The 16,970-nt window shown below is 34.5% G+C and overlaps 2 protein-coding genes across 4 annotated transcripts in view; one reads left to right on the top strand and one right to left on the bottom strand.

The window, feature by feature from the left end:
• LOC111040317 overlaps positions 1-11,783 on the top strand; it is a 96,071-nt gene extending 84,288 nt beyond the window's left edge. Inside the window, exons 14-29 of one of the 3 annotated variants that reach the window (XM_022324186.1) lie at positions 498-768; positions 883-1,097; positions 1,193-1,411; positions 1,516-1,692; positions 2,517-2,759; positions 3,297-3,461; positions 4,260-4,484; positions 4,721-4,918; positions 6,745-6,882; positions 7,606-7,848; positions 7,925-8,098; positions 8,291-8,574; positions 8,695-8,934; positions 9,008-10,182; positions 10,967-11,119; positions 11,291-11,783. In XM_022324186.1, the coding sequence (XP_022179878.1) occupies positions 498-768; positions 883-1,097; positions 1,193-1,411; positions 1,516-1,692; positions 2,517-2,759; positions 3,297-3,461; positions 4,260-4,484; positions 4,721-4,918; positions 6,745-6,882; positions 7,606-7,848; positions 7,925-8,098; positions 8,291-8,574; positions 8,695-8,934; positions 9,008-10,182; positions 10,967-11,119; positions 11,291-11,492 (4,322 nt within the window). In that variant the 3' untranslated portion in view covers positions 11,493-11,783. Of the gene's footprint in view, positions 1-497; positions 769-882; positions 1,098-1,192; positions 1,412-1,515; positions 1,693-2,516; positions 2,760-3,296; positions 3,462-4,259; positions 4,485-4,720; positions 4,919-6,744; positions 6,985-7,605; positions 7,849-7,924; positions 8,099-8,290; positions 8,575-8,694; positions 8,935-9,007; positions 10,183-10,966; positions 11,120-11,290 lie in introns of those variants that run through there. The other 2 variants (XM_022324184.1, XM_022324187.1) reach the window with 2 other exon arrangements.
• Positions 11,784-13,055: 1,272 nt separating this feature from the next.
• Positions 13,056-16,970, bottom strand: part of LOC111040318 (ubiquinone biosynthesis protein COQ9, mitochondrial) — a 9,774-nt gene continuing 5,859 nt past the window's right edge. Inside the window, exons 2-6 of the mRNA XM_022324189.1 lie at positions 16,077-16,346; positions 15,318-15,462; positions 15,053-15,242; positions 13,347-13,547; positions 13,056-13,256 (exon numbers count right to left, since the gene is read on the bottom strand). Of these exons, the coding sequence (XP_022179881.1) occupies positions 13,221-13,256; positions 13,347-13,547; positions 15,053-15,242; positions 15,318-15,462; positions 16,077-16,346 (842 nt within the window). The 3' untranslated portion in view covers positions 13,056-13,220. The remainder of the gene's footprint in view (positions 13,257-13,346; positions 13,548-15,052; positions 15,243-15,317; positions 15,463-16,076; positions 16,347-16,970) is intronic.

The raw sequence follows: 16,970 nt of genomic DNA, 5'->3' as shown, positions 1-16,970 counted from the left end.
GCATTAGGCCGAGCATTTGAATTGATATAAGAAACATTTATTTTTATTTTTTAACAAACAATAAATAATAAAAAAAAATTAAAATTGTCTATAAACAACAAATTGTAATCAAACAAAAATAATCAAACACTAAAATAATCAAAATTATTTGTATAACTTATTAACCAATCATCTTAAAATCCCTCAAAGGTGTACGTTCCATAACTAAACTATAAACATTTTTTAAAAGAGATATACTAGATAAGTCGAATCTTTTACTCCCTATCAATTTTCTTATAAAAATTTTAATTTTAAGGGAATCTGATTTTCAATAATAATTTAATATATCAATGATATAGGTATATTATAATAATTTCAAAACTTTTAAAAGTAATATGTAATGATTTACCCAATATTGGCTAATTATTACTTAATCCTGATAATGCATTATCTAATAATGTCAATATATGATGTATTTACTAATATTACTATAAATTGTTCAAAATTATTCAAACAAGAATTATCGGATCATTACAATTTGAACACCACAATGACGGGCGTAAAAGGGATAATAACGTCGTTAAATTATCCGGCCAACTATTATCACAACTTGGACTATTGGATACACGTGGTCGGCCCGTACCAGTCGCGCATTGTTTTCCAATTTGATTCCATAAACATCGAGCCACAAGCCGATTGCCTTTACGATTTCGTTGCCGTGGTGGAACCAAAAGAACGTGAAAACCGAACAATGACGGTTTGCGGTTACCGCGGAAATCATCTGGAAGAGTGAGATTATAATATTGTTATTACTTCTACAACAGTCAATATTCTAATTTATCTGTTAAACATAAAAAAAAATCGACGACGCTCTTACAATGCTGAATTTCAATCATGTTACAGTTACATCTTCGTTACCGATTTGAATGAGGCGTTCGTGCACTTTCATTCGGACTACTCCGTGTCTAGTTCAGGTTTTCATCTCCAGTGGAATACAGTCGACATGTCCGGTTGTCCGTCGCAAACACTGTCCGCTCTCGAAGGCCAAGTTGTCAGTCCAAACTATCCTAACTTCATACTTCCAAATCTCAACTGCGTCACCATGATACTGGCGCCGGGTGAGAGCTAGGGCTATAAAATCGTGGTCTAAAAACACTATTGTACCACCATGACTCTAGAGTGGGGTATTAATATGAATTTTTGAATCTTTCAGTTGGCCACCGGATATGGATCGATTTTATTGACTACAACTTGGACGAATCACAAACGGTCAAGTTGTATCTGTCGAGAACTGCGGACAATATAACTCCGTTCAGATATCGGAATTCAATTAACGACGGTGCGTTTTTGTCGGAAGGCGAGAGCGTCAACATCGAATACTCTACAAATCGCTTGCCCAGGGGGAGGGGTTTCAAAATAGCGTACAAAATGGGTACGTACGGCTGACAATACTATAGAACCGCAATAATACGGTTATAATAGTACGACGATATAACGTTATTATATTAATATGTTCGTAAAAATAACGTATTTTAGTGGTGGACTTTGACGAAGAACGAGCGATCGTGCTGCAGAATGACACGTCCGGATTCATGTACAGGTTAAATTATCCGTTGCCTATGCACTTTCCCAAATTGCGGTACAAACAGAGACTGTTGGCTTCGATCGGGCAAAATATTCAATTGCAGTTCAACCGTGTGGTGCCGGCACAAAGTAAGCACTTTCAAATATAGGTGAATCCAGGGCCGTATTTAGTGGGGAGCAATGGGGACATTTGCCCCGGGCGGCCAAATATTGATCTATTTAGGGGGCGGCCGGACCCCCGCCGTAACTCGGTGTAGTATTTTATCAATAAATATTTTTTTTTGGAAAGAATTTGTTCTACGACTCGACCCTTGTGAACTTAACAGTGCAGCAATAACGGAAAAGTGCTAGCGCCTAGCATAGAATATAATTAATATTATCTTAACATAACCACGGTTGTAGAAAGACAACCATGACTTAACCATAAAGAATTATAACTAAAAATGTGTTAAGAAAAATCAAAAAAGTGGATCTATTTTTTGGTTGGGGGGGGCGTAAAATTATGGTTGACCCAGGGCGCAAAAATTGTGAATACGGACCTGGGTGAATCGAAATATTATAATTATCTAGGCGGGTAGGTGGCTATAAAACTATATTATACCTAATACATATAATATAAAAACAGAAGTGTTGGAAGACATATTATTATATGTCGCAACCTTTAACTTCGCACAGGATTTGTCTTTGGGGGAGGGGCAAATAATGCGTTTACATGGGGTTGGTTTAACTAGGGTCTTCCATGAGTTTAGCTTATTGATATCAAGATTTTATTTTATGTTTCGCTTTCTATATGGCTATATAAATTTGTGTCTGCTGTCACTTCCATGGACCATAGACATTTTTATTTTTAATTTTGGGGGGACTCTCCTGACAAAGCCACTGAATTAGGGTACAGCCCTCTTTCTAAGCTGATTCTCGATGTGAACATAGTTTTTAATTGATATTTTTTCCAGTGGACACTGCGTTAGGCCGTACTGTGTGTCCGGGTCAGCAGTCTACGACCGTCATCGAGATCCATGATCATTACGCTGCTGAGAACGGCACGTGGTGGCTACTGTGTGAAAATGTTGAACAACCAAAATCCGTGCCGATATCTATCACTTCGTTTCTCAACTCGATGTCAGTAGTCGTTGTGTACGGCCAGAAGCCAGCGATGGATATGGTATCCGCAAACATTTCAGTGAACGTAAAACCCGGTTCGTATCATATTATTTCCTATTTTATTGTGCAGGCATTGATCTATTTCTTTCCACGTAGTAGCTTTGATCATCCGTGAAACATTACATTTTTTTTTAACTTCCTAAACGATTCAAAGCAGCAATTATTGGGGTTACATTAATGGATTATTTTTTAGCGTTTTTTGGTTAGCTTTTTTCCATTGAAATCGCCTCAGGTAATATGAAAGCTCCAAAAATTTAATACGGCACGTCCTCCTTCATATTGAGATTCGCGATTGAATATACATATTGCTTTTGAAAAGGTTATTTGTTTAAAGTTATTTCTGTCACAAAGTGATATTTTAAAAAAAATAAACAAAAATCACCACACCCTCGTTATCTGAAATTTATCACCAACTCTCAGATGACCTACTCTTCTACCACTTCCGATAAAACTCCAATCGCGTTATATTATATAACATCTGATCGTCTTGTGTGTATCTAATGGCTGCATATTTCTAAGGTCAAAACATCTTTACACATTATTATAAAATTTATCCCTTACATAATATATAGATGCTGAATCCAAAAAGAAACTTGTCGCCTTGGCAAAGATTCCAGAGACAGCCAACAATAGTAGAATCGAGTCTTGCAAGCCAAATCCTTGCGTCAACGGTGGTACGTGCGTCATCCGGAAAGCCACGCACACGTATCACTGCAAGTGTCACGGCAACTATACCGGTAAATATACGACGTTTAAATAACTTCTAAAGTAATATATAACATAATATTATCGTTTGGGACGTTCCACGTGTGTTTATTGTTCATAATGTGTGCAGATAATATTTGGAATAGGTAACGTATGTGAAATGTGTGCAATGCCCAATTTTAGTGGTCAAATGCATTAAGTTGGAAAATGGGACTTCCTTGAGTATTGCACATAACAGGCAAAAGTAAAAAAAATATATTATATTATTATCAATAAACGAAATATTAGCATTAATTGAATGTCAAAAATAATATAGCTGCACAGCAAGCTAAAATGTGTGTATTTTTTGTCCAATATTTTTATGCTTATAGAATTTACTATTTTAAATGTATTTTAATAAAACATGATAATAATTATTATTTTATCATGTTAACATTTTATTTTATTTTGATCTTAGTGGAAAAATTAATATTTAAATTATTGTTTAATCAATTTTCAATTACATCCGGAAGTATCTTGTTTTCAGTCTACTTTTTATCTTTTTTATTCCAGTTAGAATGCCATTAGTAAATAGGTATGTAAAAGTAAAACGAACTTGTAATGCTCAAAACTAAGTCGAATTTACGAAATGTGATGACGTACTATACTACTATAGGTCTATACATAAATCCATTTAGGCGAAAACCGAAAACTTAAAATTGAAAAAGTCGAACTAACGACTATTTGTCACTATTTGAACGCGTTTAAAAACGTTTTAAAATAACTTTTATATATTTTATAATATAACGCTAACACCATCATCACTGGATATATCATATATTATGCTGCAGGAACGTTCTGTTCGCTTACCTACTGTGATCTGGGCTATTGCGTTTTTGGCGAATGCATTTTGGCTGGCAGCAACGGCTTCGAGTGCAAATGCCAATACGGATACATGGGACGGTTTTGCGACGAAAAGATCAAACCATGCGAGCTGAACCCGTGTAAGGACCGAGGCGATTGTGTATCGTTGGGCGATTCCGACTACCAGTGCAGGTGTTACGCATACTGGACGGGTAAGTACCTTGTACCCACTTAACCATAATGTACGACTAATGGGGGACGAACAACAAACAACAAAAAATGGATGTAGGTAATACATAATATGAATACTACTAGAATATAAGGGACAAGTATAAAACATGGCAACATAAAAGCGTATAGAGTTACCTTTACGGATTTGACTCACGTCGCGCGTTATATATATACTATGTATATCATGATACAGCTATATATATATATTGTATTGCAGGTGATCAGTGCGAGAGGAAAATGCTGCACATCACGTACAAACCGTTAACGGAACGAATGCTTCAAGAACCATTTTGGCTGGGTCTACTCACCGTGTTCGTGGTCATGGGCATACTGGGAATAATATGGTGTGCTAAACGGCACGTGCCCGAAAAAATCGAGAAAATATTATCCGAAGAAGCCGAACGCAGTAGACACTGTGAGTACGAATGGAATTTAACCTCCTCACCCACCCACCGACTATATTTAACATATTCTCGCATATTTATGTATATACCTACATTTTTATACGCACGCCCAATATACAAGGTAGGTAGGTACTTGTATAATGTTCAGCAGTGGCGCCGAACATATACTTCAGGTAGTGAACAGTCTTAGAAATTGGGTGGCTGGATGCTGGGTGGGTATAATAGTAAAGTATACTTTCTAGTCTTTCTGCTATAATTGTATTAGACGCAGGGATATACTATTAAATTATTTATATATAATTAGTTAAACGCGTTTACAGTCCTTTGAAGTGGTGGGTGAGTCAATCAAACTATTTGAACTGTCAGTTTTAATTTCATTACTGTAATATTGACAGTTCAAAATTCAAATGGAAATAGTAAACATTTGTTTGTTTTGGCACTGTATACAAGCTGCAGGTATAATAGATCTCGGTCTGTTTGTATAGGTATACAACTACTGGTAATATAATACAATATGTTAAAACATTTGTAAAAAAATACATTCATATTATTTATAGTATAATAATAGTAAATGTAGGTTAAAAATACAATTTTTAATTTGGTGTCAAATAAATATTATTAAAAAATAACAATGATTAAACTGACTAATATGATAAAGTCACTTAAAAGTGAAATAATTACAAAACATATTATTTCGACCGAAATTGAGTGCAATATTTATTCAAATCGTTATGTACTTTTTCGTCCACATATTAACTTGATAAATGTTATAATTGCAAGTACTGAAGTTTTAAATTTATTACAATACTATAATAGTATGTCTTCTGAAACTATATAAAAATAAAACTTTTAATTAAAAAAAAAATACTTTTCTAAGCAAAACTTTTAGACTGTCACAGTTTAGTTTTGGAAAATTATAGTATATTGTATATTCATATATATTATTATGTTCATTAATATATTTCAATATTACATCCGTATCCCCTTAGTTCTTTAAAACAATTATTTTCAATGAACAATTTTGAACTGCCTGATGATTTTTTTAGATGGTGATATATTTGAACCAAAAAATATAGCTACAGTTGAATATACAACGAAATATTATATACGTTGAAAGTGTGTAGTATAATATAATCATATACCTAGCAGTTGACCTAGGGGATCTTCTTATTTTAGATTAATAAAAAACACATAACCTAATTATAATAATTATTAATTAATAAATAATAATATTTCTGTCTCATTTATTTCACATTTAACTCTATTTCGAAAACTGTGACTTTCTATATATTATATGATCTTAAGTCCTAAACAGTGTAGGTACAATGTGAAGACGCCATATTAAGGAAACCTTTTTGAACGAACGGATCGTAAAACAGGATTTTTCAAAAACGATTTGTTGTGAACGGTTTTTGTGTTACATTGAAAACCCTGCAGCTATAATAGTGTAGTATTAACGAAATTCCTCCGAGGCCTTACATAGGCGCTATTTGGGTGCTTAGCTTCAAATCACGTTCCAGTAATTCTGCTAAATCCCGTGTCGAAATATCGATCGTAAGTATAATAATATAGACTAGTTCTCCGTCCCCTTTGTATCCTTAACCACGATGTTTCTCATGAAATCGCTTCAATGTATAGTGCATATTATTATTGTAAGTACCTACATAACTCCTACTTACACCCGAACCAGCGACCCTTCACTGTGCCACTGCGTTTAGACTTTTGCGTTCGTCATTCAGAATTTCAGACACAACTGAAGTACATGAATTAAGTCGGTGGCCCGGTGATACACGTTGCCGATATAAACGCGTTGTGTTTATAATATATAATTAAATAGTTACAGTAAATGCTTCTGGGCGAATGTCGAGCGTAAGAGGCGAACTCCTGGTACCGACTGTGAGGACAAACGGAGCAACGCCGTCGGAAGGCGGAAACTCGCCACCGCCGCAGCCGAAAACGTTTCTTAGACGATTGGGTATACGAAAACCTTCATTAATGAGCCTCACCAGTCCGTTACAGACGGGCCGGACGGCTCGTACGTTCAGCCTGGACGATTTGCTCAGGCCACAAGTTCCGAGTAAGGTGTCGACTATACGCCCTCTCCCAAAACCCTTCACCACCTTTTCGCACCGCATTGCACTTTACAATATTATAACTATTACTTCTATTTCTATACTTCTATTTCAATAATTAAAAACACACACATATATATATACACACATATATATAATATATATATTTATATATATATTGGCACCTCACCTGGACTTGCTCTCTAACACTATCTATTTTTATTATTATTATTATTTTTTTTTATTATTAGAGTTGATATTAATTATTAACGTTTCCATGTACACATAAGTTATACGCCATAAAGTTTTTTTTTTTTAGTTTTGATACTTACAATTATTAATATTATACACTTTTATAATATGATATCATGTACATTTATTATTGACTTATTATCATTATTATTATTAATATTATTTTGATAATACTTCACAACTCACGACACTATAAGTACCTATTTTAGCTTGAATATATTTTATTTAACCTATACATAGCACGTCGTTTATGCCATGTAAATATATAATACCTATTCGTATAATATAATGCATAACACTTATATTGTTATAATGGCGAATTAAAGTGGAGGTTTTGCTAATATTGCCGATTAACAACAATCCTTACATTTTAGGATTCAATCAATATCGTGCCAAACAAAAAAGCGCATCGCCATCGAAATTTCGTACCACTATAGCCGATAAATCAGAAATACTTCAACAGCTCATATCGCCTGGGCTCGAACGACAAGCCAGTTTCAACGACGAAATCAACCTGGTGGACAAGCTATCGACCAATAATATCGGACCCAACGACATTCTCTTACCGCAATCGAACATTTCGCAAGAAACGAGTTTTTCAAACGACTGTTCCATAGGTAATGTACACTGTATATTTTCAATATGCTCATGGCTTAAGGTAAAATTGACTAAATATTATCATTTTTAATTCAGACGAAGCTGTTCAAAAAATAGAAAAGAAAGTCACGTTTGCTAGGCTGATGAATAAATTTCAATCGGAAATGAGCTCTACGAGTTCAGAGATAGATGCTAACTCTAAACGAAATTTGAGAAGACCATGTACCAACCAAGGCAGTGATTCTATGTCCAGTCTAGAATGTGGATTAGGTATATTTTTAAATTTACATTTAACTCCAACAAGAGTTTATAATCAAAATTTTGTATAGATATCTAGTTAAGTGAGTTATTTAATCGTCCAGGATAATTTTGGTTTTTAAATTATAAATCGATTGGTCCATAATGAAACTTTACTGGCTTTATTTAAATGATTAAACTGAGAATGTTTCACTTTTGCTATAGAGAACCGAAAACCAAATACATTATCGCTAAACCAATACCAGCAACAAACAGGCCAAAAAGCCATGAGCGCAGATTCAATTTTGGCTATGTTCCGAAATTTCAACACAGCAATGGCGATGACGGAAATGAGTAATTACTTGTCGGCATCCACGACACCAAGTTGCTCCAGTCTGCAAGATGAAGTAGTAGGTAGCGAAGATGAGTCATTAATGTCAAATACTGCCCATTCGCCGGGTGGCGGCAAAGAATCCCCCACGCGATATCGCTACTCAAACGTGATTCAAGTGAGTCAAGTGATACTAAGACACATACATTCAATATAATATTATGTTTATTTTGTTAGTAAAAATATGTACCTATGTATAACATTAGCTATTATATTAATCTAATTTATTTATGATCAGCTACCGGTAGTGGACATGTTAAGCTCGCAACGGAACAATTCAAACAATCCATTGAACAGCTTGCAGCATCCTCCATCCATACTACTCGAAGTACCCAACTATCGTATGGACTGTTTGTCGCCGATACACGAGCTACCGACACCAGCGCCATCACCATCCCCCACGCCTATCATATCGAGGAAGTCAGCTTTCAGCTGTCTAAAAGACATGGGAAATTACCACCACCATCAGCAGCAGAAGGTTTTATTTTTTTAAAAGAAACAGCATTTTTACACACATTTTTTGAATTTTAAGAATGGTTTTTTTTATTAAGGAACCGCCTTCCCTCAAAGTACCAACTGAACCATCAACGGGCCCAGCTGAACAACTGACCATACCCACGCTGGTCATTCAACAACCGACACCCATCAATTCACCAAGTATGGAATTCCCTGGGTCTCCGCCGCCCCACAAAGAGAAACCACTCAACCGGAAGATGTTGAAAGACATGGAGAAGCCGATATCACTGGATCTGCCTGCGCCGCCGCCGGTCATCACCGTTACGTGTATGAGCGATTCAGATACGGAGTCTGTGACCACGAAAAACGGTACGGACTCGTCAAAAAACGGAGGAGGCATGTGTTACCTTAGTCCATTTTCTATGTGTTCCCGGGCCGACAGAATAGCCTCGGAGTCGAACCTCAGCTCGTCTGGGTACAGTTCGGGTCCATCCCGGTGCAACTCGAACACCCGGCTGTGCCCATTGGACTGCGGCGAAGAACCAAGGCGCATATCACCGCTGATCCACACACCCGAGATCAGGGAAATGGATTCGGAGACGACTTTCTCCGAAAACGACGACGAGGGCTTTGACACAGAAACGGCAGACCCAAAGATGGACCACCGGACGAAACACCACTACCGGAACACGGAACTTGAATCGGAAACTTTGAAGCCTGGTGTGACCACCACTGGTCTTAAGGCTTACCCTTCTGGCTCGGAACCGGAGACGCTTAGTCGTCACCTACAGCAGCAGCAGCAGCAGCAGCAGCAACCGGTGCCGTCAATCACGGTTCAACAGTATCCGTCTACACTGCACCTGTCCACAGACATGCTGTACGAGAAGAGCCCGGTGAGTTCGAGGAGTGAAAGTCCGCTTAGTGACAAGACAGTGTTCAGGTTTTCACCCATGTTCTATGGCCGCATCACCGACTCGGACAGTATATACGACTTTACGAGTTCGGATTGTGCGATGAAAAAGCGGACGGGCAAGAAGAGAGAGCGAAAGAGGAGACACTTCGGCGGCGGCGGAGTATTCGGGGGATCCACGTGCACAACTCCGTCGGAGACTTTGGGATGTAGCAACAGCGTTCTGCTGTTGGACGTGCCTGGTAGGAACGATAGGAAAAAGTCCCGAACCAAACCGAATACTAGGAGACGATCCCGGTCTCAGCAGACGATAGTGCCGAGCTCTTCATCGTCTACCGACAGCCTAAACGACAACTCTAAGTGAGTACTTTTAGTGAGCTATTGGATTGACATAGTTTTTATGTTTAATACAACATAAAATATAATAGTGTTAAAGGGATATAACTCAAAAAATGTAAAATATTATTCTTGAGAGCTTTTATAAGTTCGATAATTCTATTAAACGTATAGTTACATTAATCAAATTATTGTTTACGATAAGCTTATAAAACGATTTATCTTGCTTTTAATAACGTTTTTCTTTTCCACCATAAATTTCTAAAAGTGATGTTTTTTAAATTAAATATAAATTTTCCAAGGATACTTTGAGATACAGCCTTATTGCATTATTCAATTTTTTGAATGCTCAATTTCATATCAGTATTCTTTTTTACATCACATTATAAGTTATTGTTACACCACGCATTATGATCAAATATTGAAATAAACAACTATACCGTGATAAATATCAAAATAATAATATCAATAATAATCAATAATAATAATAGTAAGAATTAATAGTTACTATTAAATTATTACTAAATATGTACTCCTTTACATTTAATGAAAACATACGGTATTGTTTTTTAAAATATTGTTCTTAAATACGACTCTTCAATAGTCTCAATGCACGAAGTTTGATAATCGACATCTCAATTTATTATATAAAATAATTACTAGATAGTGCTAGAAAACGAGAAAAAGACAAATCCAGAGATCCCGAATAACATTTTAAAATTGATAGGTTACAGACTTATGGTACTTTGGTACTGATAGTTTGATATCACTTTATATACGTGTAATAATTATGATGTATTGTACTCAGGGTTATTTACAGCAATAAGCATAAACGTTCCAGCGATTCGGTGAAGAGAAATCTTTCGTCGGAAAATTGGTCGGACCGCGGTAAGAGCGGCGAGGACAAGAAAACCGTTAAGAGAAAAACCAAGAGTAATCGTACCGAAAACCGTAGATTGAGGTAAGTATCGAACGACCGTGCGTTATCCATAAAGGCACTACCGCGAATCAAAATATTAAGAACCTACCTGTATCTTAATTCGTGCGGTCACTCCCTTTAATATACATAATAAAAAATATTTAACAATTCAATGGTAACACGTACTGTGGGTGGATTTTTGCTCGTATATAGATTTCAAAACAAGACAGTCAGCGATCAGGGGCATTACGAATCCGCACATGACGAAGATAACGTTTTAAACTTCGCGTCACTGCCATCGTTGCTGTCCATCGATAACCACGGTGCAGTTCCTGCAGCAGAGACGGTCGTCGCGAGGAAGAAATTCAGAATCGTACCGGCGAGATTTCAAAAAAGAGTTATCGCTTCCGATTAAGTCTCCCATACGCAATATATTTACCGCGTTGTTCTCAGACTTTGTTTCGACAAAACTTTCGAAAGTTTCGTACAGTGGCCGTGTGCATATGTACAGCTTAGGAATCAAAACTGCCGTTCAATTGTATTGTGCTTAAACATGACGTATAATATTATACAACGTGAGTTTTGTTTAACGTTGCGATACTCATCGGTTTCAGTCAATTGTTTTGATTTTAGAGAAAAACATGTTTTCCATACAATTTTAAGTAATTATATATTTATATGTATAAATTATGAATTATAACTTCAAAAAAAAAATTTCTTATATTATTGTAAAAAAAAATTGTTTATCAACTCATTAATATTAATTTACCAGTTTTATATTTGTTTTTATCTAAATCCTTTTTGGATATTTCATATTCTGAAATAAAATATTTTTCTATTTTTTTTATTGTGTATCTACTATTGCTTAAAATGGTATAAATAAAAGACTGCCACTTCAATGTGTGATACATAATATGTCTTATATCAACAATTTTAAGAAAAATATTTTGTTTAGAATATGAAATTTAAAATAATGGCCACCATTTAAAAAATGTGATAAAATTTAATTTTAGTATCACAAGTTCTTTTAACATGATCCATAACAATACATGACAATTGACGAAGCAAATTAGTGTCTGCAATGTTAGAAATCACTCTGTATACATATAGGTGGTATAGACAATCTGAGACACGGTACACTGGTCTCCAATCATAATAATATTACCGAATAACCCATACAAAACTGTAGCAATAAAATATTGTTTTTGAAAAACAGTGTAGGGTATTACAATTTACAATAATATTATATTATTTAAATAGACTATGAAACAAAATGCCTTACTTTTTCTATCGCTTTTCGATTAGTAAAATCTGTGATATTTTGACGTTAAGTTTCACCGTTATTTTGTCAGAAAAAGGCCAATTGTTTTAAATTATATAATATAATCAAATTTATTATTAAACATAAATATATATTTAATACTTATGATATTGTGTTTATTAGAGTGCCTCTATGTTTGTTGAATAAATTGGTAAAAAATTATTTATTATTACCTACTGAATATAATACTGTATATTATTTAGGCTAGAGGTTCTTGCTCATTCACTCGACTGTTATTTAGGTAAATCACGCTTTACTTTTGTAATTTCTATAATATTATTAATATATTCTATATTAATTAATATTACGTGTGTATTTGATAAACGACTTTTTAGATTAAACATGATTCTAAATTTGAAAGAGCATTATATTATAATAGCGTACTATGTTTAAGATTAATTTTTGAAATGTTATATGAATCATAGAATGTATCAATTCCTATTATTAAATAATTGGTTTAATAACTTTTTGAATTCTTCATTTGCTCTATTAATAATAATTACTATAAGCATTCTATTTTGTCTACTAATTACATCTAATAAAAATGATTTCTATTTTCAATTATATTTACTCGATTATTTGTTTTTTGTTTTCCACACAACCAAATGTTTTCAGTTTTTTTAGATGAATAAAATATGTAAACATTTCAACGCAGCGTATTTTAGTAACAAATTATAGGTACCCATTTGTTTTATTAAATAAAAATTACTAATTTTTACAATATGATAATATTATAATAGTGTATAGAACAAAAAAGTTTAAAAAAGCAGAATAACAATACTAGTTGATGGCCGAAAACACGGTAGAATAACTAGAAGGTATTTATCTGTTCCAAGAAAGTCCCAGAATGTTTTTAGCCTAAAAATAAAAAACAGGTATTTAAGTTAAATTATTCAATCATCGCCAGGTTACACAATAGTAATGTTGATTTCAGTCGATTCGACTTACTGTAGACACTGAAGCTGTGACAACGTCTTTGGCAAGCTGAGCGTTACTCTCGAGCATTGTATCCAGTTTCACACATTCCTCAACTGCTCTTCTCACAAAATTCCAAGTGTCGTCATATTCTTGCGATCTGTCTTGCAATAAATGCAGTTCACTTGTTTTGTAAATAGTGGCCAAGCCTATACGCCGTGTGTACCATCGAGTCTATATAATTAAAACAAACACAAATAAATTAACTATTGCAAATTTAAAACAATGTTACACTCAAGTAGTTAATTCTGTAACCAAAAAATCTAAAAATTATATAAACAGAGTTTTATTATATAGTTATTTTAAGTTTAAATTTGGAGACATTTCATATTAAATGACCAAGAATAATGGTTTTAGTTATATTGTTGTAATTAAAAAATATTATTCCTGGGTACTTGAAACTTCTAAAGTATATTATTATATACAAATATGATGATATGCAAATAATATTAATTTAACTTACTGACTAGTGTATTAATAACAATACAAATATAATATAAAATATCCTAGGCCGACTATCTTTCTCTGCTCAGAATCTTTTTTAATAAACAATGATAATATTAATAAATTCAAATTCAAATCTAACACCATCTATTACAGTGGCCCCTTTGTAACTTACTGTACAGCAGAATGTCACCTACTTACTCATTTGTTTTTTTAGTTATGAAAAAAATTTATAAATTATCCTTTTGTGATATACTTTTATTTGACAATTTGATTTATTTTTATTAAAATTTGTATAATGATTCTTAATAAAATAATAAATAATAAAAATTAATAACAAATCTAAGGAATAATAATGACTTATAATGAATTGGTAGATCACCCATTAACACGAGGAGCTATTTCTCTAATTATGAGGCATGAAAACTACAATTTTTTTATTTCGAGAATAAATTTTAAAATACAGTGGGTTCCGCTTAATGTGATTACTGGTTTATAGAATCAAAAATGAAAATCCCAAACCAAATTGTAAGTTACTAATATTAAATTGACCTTTTATTAGAATCACTAAGTACCGGATAATTGAATTACTTTTATGAACAATCTTAACATTTTTATGGTATTTCAAACTGATTAATTTATAAAACCCATTATATTTTTGAACTTATTAGTATGACAGTATATCATTGTACGTTATTATGGTATTCAATTATCTTTGTGCGTTGTGTACTTGTGTCATTTATTATGTATGTTACATTAAATATGTAATTATAAATAAACATGTAACTGTATAAAAAGATTGAATCATGAAAAAAATGTTGTAAATGTTTTATAGAATCAACCGGATAATAGAATCAAAATGACCTACACCAAAGTGATCACATTAAGCGGAATCCACTGTACTACAAATTTCATTAATTTTGCAATTTTCTAATGTAGTAAAAAAACATTCTGAAATCCTATTCGATAAATGTATAAAAATTGTTCAGGAAAAACTATACATCAGCGGACACACAAATAGTTGTATACATGTTTACAAGTTTGCATAGGCGGCATTTGGCTCTTAATTGTTGAGGTGGAGGGGGACAAAAATTAATCACGATTTACTGACCATTAAAATGATAAGTTTTCTCTCGCAATATTTTTTCAGGGCGGCAATTGTCCCGTCGTGACCCCACCACCATTAATGTCACCTATGCAGGTTTGTATTTTCAACATTATAAAATTATACACACGTCTATGGACCGGTCGCCTGCGTAGTAACAGACGTCGTTGACCAGCGTCATCAGGTTGGACAGAGCGTGCGGCGCGTTGGACGGTTTGGAAAGCAGGGCGATCGCCTGCGGCCACTGGTTCAAATACGGTTGGAGCATCAACAGCCTGGTCTTGATGGCGTTTGTCAGGAACAAGGTCAGCTCAGCTTTGCTGTAATCGAACAGAGGAATAAAATACATTTTTAATGCACACGGCCGATGGCTGAAGCCAGCACCGCAGCTGTACCTTTCTTTGGGGCCCTCTATCGTTCCATCCCGGAGAAGTCGAGACAGTGAATCGTTGCTGGTGGAGTAAAAGTACAGAGCCAACTCTGCCCCCGGGTCCCGGAAGAGGCCGTGTACAGTGTCCGGATAACCGAGGTCTTCAGCGCCTGTAAGACAGACAAAATGGCTGCAGTTAAGTGGGCGTAAAAACGGAGTGTATAATTAAAAACGATGTATTATGATGTATACACAAACATATTGACATATTTAACATGTCTTTTGGCTGGAGGGGGGGGGGGGGTATCTGAAATTCGTAAAAGGCTTTTCTGTTACGCACTACTTACACTTGATGCCATTCCATTATCGGTATATGGCTATGATGACATCATTCGTAGTGGCAAATGGAGTAGTTAACAACTACACATATCTGTGGATTATGACAAAATATTACTATGTCGAGTCACGGGGAACATTATTCTTTTACCGCACATTTTCTACGGAAGAAAAACAATTCTTATAATCTGTGTTTATATCACGATTATCAGACACACTGTAAACCTACCAATGTACCTACCTACCTACCATTGAAATAAAATTTAAAATACATTTATTTTAAAATATGTTTTATTTTGATTTAATTCCAAAATGTTAGAAAAAATATAGTGACTAAGTATACTTTCTAGATGAAAGCTTGATTTGGGAGAGGGGGTTCGGCATAATTTTGGGTTAGTTTGATGGGTGAGTTGCGAGAGAAAGAGTTATCGAAAAAGCGTGAATATACCTGCGGCCACGGTATCCCTGGACCATCCGTGTAGAGGGACGTGCTGCAGAGAGGATTGTAGTATCTTCAATTTGACATCCTTTTCGTAACTATCGCCGTCAACATTGTTTCCATTAGTCGCAAATTGTTCGCTGCCGTTGGGGTTACCACTGCCGTTGGGGTTACCGCTGCCGTTGGGGTTAGCGCTACCACTGCACGGTCTTGAAGTCGACCCTCCGCCAACGTTCGGTCTAAACGACGCTAGAAAATTATTGGCCCTGGCGAAATTGCCTGTAAAGAACAGAAAAAACCACAAAAACAAAACGCATAAACAACGATGATATTATCTCTCTCACCAACGATGGTAATATAGCTATAGGAGGATAATATGTAGTATGGATCAGTACGATTTAAGTAAATGTTTTTATTTCAATACATATTATCATATGAACCATCAGAAATTTGATACGCATGCAGCTATATACAATTATGAGTAAAAATATATTTGGTCTATACTCGTCCTTTAACAGCTTTAAAGGGACACAGATTAACCTTTTCTAAGATATTGGTACTATGGTTTTTATCCTTTGACTAGCTGTTTATATGAAAACAACAGCGCAAACACAGGAATATGTATGGACCAGCTGCAGTTTTCAAGGAATTTTTTTTTTTTGTAATTCAGAAATTAATATTTGCTGAGATTTGAAATGTTCACAAAATATATTTTATATTAGCATTTTATAGACTTAGGTAATCTAATTTTCAAAATATTTGTACTCTTTTTCTTCTACATATTTCAAGACAATCTAAATAATTATGTTGATCATAATTTTTGTTCCTCGGTTGATGTATAAGTTATACCTCACAAATAAGTTTTTCTTAAAGCAGTTACAAAAAACCCGAAATATAGTCATA

This window comes from Myzus persicae, unplaced genomic scaffold (assembly GCF_001856785.1).
Source record: "Myzus persicae strain clone G006 unplaced genomic scaffold, MPER_G0061.0, whole genome shotgun sequence".
NCBI classification, from domain to species: domain Eukaryota; kingdom Metazoa; phylum Arthropoda; class Insecta; order Hemiptera; family Aphididae; genus Myzus; species Myzus persicae.
Note: the sequence above shows the minus strand (reverse complement) of the source record. Positions and strands in the feature narration are given on the sequence as shown.